Source organism: Quercus lobata, chromosome 2, assembly GCF_001633185.2.
Source record: "Quercus lobata isolate SW786 chromosome 2, ValleyOak3.0 Primary Assembly, whole genome shotgun sequence".
In the NCBI taxonomy this organism is placed as follows: Eukaryota; Viridiplantae; Streptophyta; class Magnoliopsida; order Fagales; family Fagaceae; genus Quercus; species Quercus lobata.
The window spans coordinates 81,355,117-81,359,187 of record NC_044905.1 but is presented as its reverse complement, the minus strand read 5'-3'; the positions used below and the strand labels follow the sequence as shown (position 1 = coordinate 81,359,187).

The 4,071-nt window shown below is 36.0% G+C and overlaps 1 protein-coding gene across 1 annotated transcript; it reads left to right on the top strand.

Moving 5' to 3' along the window:
• The first annotated feature begins 290 nt into the window (after positions 1–290).
• LOC115976845 (homeobox-leucine zipper protein HAT7-like) lies at positions 291–2,524 on the top strand. Its single transcript, XM_031098354.1, has 3 exons — positions 291–581; positions 704–1,089; positions 1,812–2,524. Exons 1-3 carry the CDS (start codon positions 476–478, stop codon positions 2,145–2,147), a joined length of 828 nt encoding a protein of 275 aa, XP_030954214.1. The 5' UTR covers positions 291–475; the 3' UTR covers positions 2,148–2,524.
• Positions 2,525–4,071: the final 1,547 nt, after the last annotated feature.

The following is a 4,071-nucleotide window of genomic DNA, read 5'->3' as shown; positions in this document are numbered from 1 at the left end:
ATAATCACATTCATTAGCATGTTAATTTTTAAAGATTATCTTAGAGGTTCATAGAATTTTTGATGAAATTTCTGAGGCCATCAATTGAAATTTCTAACCATTAACTTTGATTTTCTGGCTAGAAGTAAAACTTCAGGTCATTTAACCTAAAGCCTATATCCTTCATGCTAGTCATATGAGAGAGAGAGAGAGAGTCCCAAATCACTATCAGAGGATGGGTCCACGAAAGCTCACTTCTGTGATATACTATTTCACAATTTGGACCTCTCGTTCACAGTTCACACTGCTCTTTCTCTCTCTCAACCTAAATATCGCTGTCCAATTCAGTCTCCGCACCCATCACCTCATCTTTCTAAAGACCTGTCATAACCATGAGAGTAAGAGCCAGACCATAACCCACACCCCCATAAATTGGTGCAAAAGGATCCTCAAACCCAAAATGCATGCATGATACAATTTTTACAACTCCAAAACCATGGCCTTCCCATCTTCTCATGGTTTCATGTTCCAAACTCATGAAGATCAAGATCACCTCCCTTCCTCTAACACCTTTCCTTCATGTCCTCCTCAACACTACCATGGTCTCTCTCTCTCTCTCTCTCTCTCTCTCTCTCTTATGCTTAATAAGTTGATGGTTTATTAAATTTAATTATTTACAATTATTTTTTATTAATTGATTTATTTTGGGGTGCTATTGTTTCAGGTGCTGTGCCATTCTTGATGAAGAGATCTATGTCATTTTCAGGTGTAGACAATAATAAGTGTGAAGAAGTAGTGCATGGAGATGATGAGCTTTCTGATGACGGATCACAGCTTGGAGAGAAGAAGAAGAGGCTGAATTTAGAACAAGTGAAGGCACTTGAGAAGAGCTTTGAGATTGGAAACAAGCTTGAGCCTGAGAGGAAAATGCAACTGGCTAAGGCTTTGGGGCTGCAACCAAGACAGATTGCCATTTGGTTCCAAAACAGGAGGGCAAGGTGGAAGACCAAGCAATTGGAGAAAGACTATGAGGTCTTGAAGAAACAGTTTGAAGCACTCAAGGCTGACAATGATAGCCTTCAGTCCCAGAACAAGAAACTTACTGCTGAGGTAATAGTTTCAATCCCCACTGGACCAAATGGATTTAGTTTAGCTAGCTTGTTCATATATTTGGTTTTGTATATGAAAGAGAAATAAACTTGGAAATTCATGGTCTGGGCATGTTTAATTTTTGCAAATATATAGCTTTTTGGGTTCTCAAAAGAATTAAATAAGGAAATTTATGATCTTGGCATGTTTAGATTTTGCATATATATAGCTTTTCGGTTCTTGTTCCTCTTTATCTTGACTTTCCAATTTTGTGTTATTCTACAGTTGAGAGTCTACAAGTAATAAATGAAAGTGGAAAACTTGCTCCTCCTTGTATGCTTCTTAGGCACCAGTATATATGTTTGTCTTCTAAGAATGAAGTTGAAGAAGTCTAGGTAGATAGAATTTTGGAGCATCGTTTATCAAGGAGAACGCCTTAATTTTATTGCCTGGTTCTTGATCTACCATTAACAATGACTTCTAAAAGTGAACGACTCCTTTTTCTTAACACTATTTCTTGATTATTAGTTGATCATCACTATTCTTAAGTGTCAGTGTCAGAACTGTGCATCTTAGGAACAAAAATTATATTAATCACAAATCACAATGGTACCTTTCAAGTAGCCCTAGTTGCAATTAAGTATTTTATATGTTTGATTTAGAACAGGATGTTAATTAAGTATTCTCATTCTGACTTACTATTGCTTCGTCTTGATTTAATTGCTTTTATTGTAATGCTGCAGTTGTTGGCTCTAAAAAATAGAGACAAAAATGAAGTTGGGGTTAAATGCATCAAGAAAGAAGCTGAGGGTTCTTGGAGCAATGGAAGTGAGAATAGTTGTGATATCAATTTGGATATTTCAAGAACACCAGTAATGAACAGTCCAGTATCTTCACAGTTAAGCAGTCACCACCTATTCCCTTCATCCCTTAGGCCTACAAGCATGACCCAACTCCTCCAAGGCTCATCAAGACCAGATCTCCAATCCTTAAAAATTGACCACATGGCTCAAGATGAAAGCTTCTGCAACATGTTTACTGGCATTGAAGAACAACATAACTTTTGGCCATGGCCCTAGAAAGCTAGTAGCACTATTTCCATTGAAGTAAAATTCAATTCTCAAACAAAGTAATACACAATTTACTTGTTCATCTATGAGTTGGGTGTTTGAATTCATATTTTGGCACAGTAAATTGGTGTATAGATTTAAACATATCTAGCTAGCTGCTCAGTTGGGCTAGAAATCAGTATGGGAAATTGATTATACTGTGGAAATTACATACTTTCTTGCCCATCAGTCGGTGAAATGTGATATATATGCTAGGCTGAATCATACTCTCTTTTGTTTAATTATTAATTCTTAGTTAAGGAACATGTGCTACTGAGTGGGTTTCCAGCTCTGGCATGTAACATGGGCTATGAAATAAAATTGGATTCTCTCTTTGCAATTTCCAATTTTTTAATAGTTTGGTGCTTTGGAATCATGACCTTGCAGATTGTACTACAAAAAGAAAAAAATTGAATAAAAATGCTTTGGAGAAAGAACCAAAGATGAGGAAGGGGGTGACCTCATGCATCAGTCATTGCGGATTAAAAGGATGAAACAAAATCTAGGTGGGAGTTAATGAAAGAACTTGTACAGAAATGGGGTGGTCAGATTTTATGCACTCATTCCAAGAGGAAAGAAGCGAATGAGATATGTGCAGAAAACAACAAGGGAAGGGTTTAGCAGGGGGTGGTCTTTGTTTGGTTTGATTAGTTTTGAAGGGGGTGTTTGTAATTTTCATCTGACAAGTATCTGTGTGTACTCCTCCTGTAGAGGATCCATGTGACCTACTGCCACCATTTCCTTATCATTCAACAAAATAGCAGACTTCTCTCTCTCTCTCTCTCTCTCTCTCTCTCTCAGGCACACAGACTCACAGAGTTCTTGCTATCCAGTTCCAGCAGAAAAATAAAGATTATTATATGCAGGAGCAGAGTGGACTTTCAATTAAACAAGCATTATTGGAGAGGAGTGCTAATTATAATAACCTCTCAAGTAAAAGATCAAATTTACTAACAAGTTTGTTTTGGAGCAACATCTCCTTCATTTTACTTAAAAGGAATGCAGAGAATCTATTTTGTGATTAAGATTCTATTTCTACCTGATCATAAATTAATACAGTACAAAACTTTACCAGTCAACTACTAACCCAATTAATGAGTCAAGCATATGAACAATGAGCATATTTTAGAAGGTATGATTCAGGAAAAGTACTTGAGCCCATGTCCACATTCCCAAATGGATATGTAAGCTTTTGCCTCACCAATTTTGGACAGAAGAATCTGATCCCAATGCATAAGGATAGATTAATTTAAAGCACCCCCTAAAAATTTTTGAGATTAAAATATAGGTATATATGGAAAGGACATGAATGGTAATAAGAAGAACGCAGTTGGTAGCATGTTTACAACAAACTCTCTTTTACAAGCTACCAGCCTTCTTTGTTGCCTTAGTGGTTGCATGTGTTGTTATCCCAAGGTATAAGATTAAAAGGCTGGTAGAGAGAAGAAGAATATATAACAAAAACAGCTCTCTTGCAGGCTTTTATGCCATTGTACAAGCGTTTTACATAAACTACTGCAAAGCTACGTGCGCAGAGTTTGTTTTGCTGTAAAATGTATCTTTCGTTTGTTTGGTTGTAAAATTTAGCGTCGGTTTGGATTGGGCGTATTGCTCAATCTATGTATTTTGTGTTTTTTTAGTGGATCTTATGGATATTATTCACGGGCCATCAAAAATTGAAAAACGTGAATATCCATGCATTTTTTAGTCTCACAACACTATTTATTCTTCTAAAAATTATTTTACAATAGTATTTTTTTCAGCAAAAAAACAGTATTCAAATAGACCCTTAGCATCCGTTTGGATACCAATGAAAAATGAAAATTATTTCACTATTCAACTTATTTTTACTACTATTCATGAACCTTACTACACTTTTTGGTACTATTCATAA

What these genes read in the sequence shown, in the direction of transcription:
- LOC115976845 (XM_031098354.1), top strand. Translation starts at nt 476, where the DNA reads ATGGCCTTCCCATCTTCTCATGGTTTCATGTTCCAAACTCATGAAGAT. An exon ending in TCCTCCTCAACACTACCATG is followed by an intron (nt 582 to 703) that starts GTCTCTCTCTCT and finishes CTATTGTTTCAG; the next exon opens with GTGCTGTGCCATTCTTGATG. An exon ending in ACAAGAAACTTACTGCTGAG is followed by an intron (nt 1,090 to 1,811) that starts GTAATAGTTTCA and finishes GTAATGCTGCAG; the next exon opens with TTGTTGGCTCTAAAAAATAG.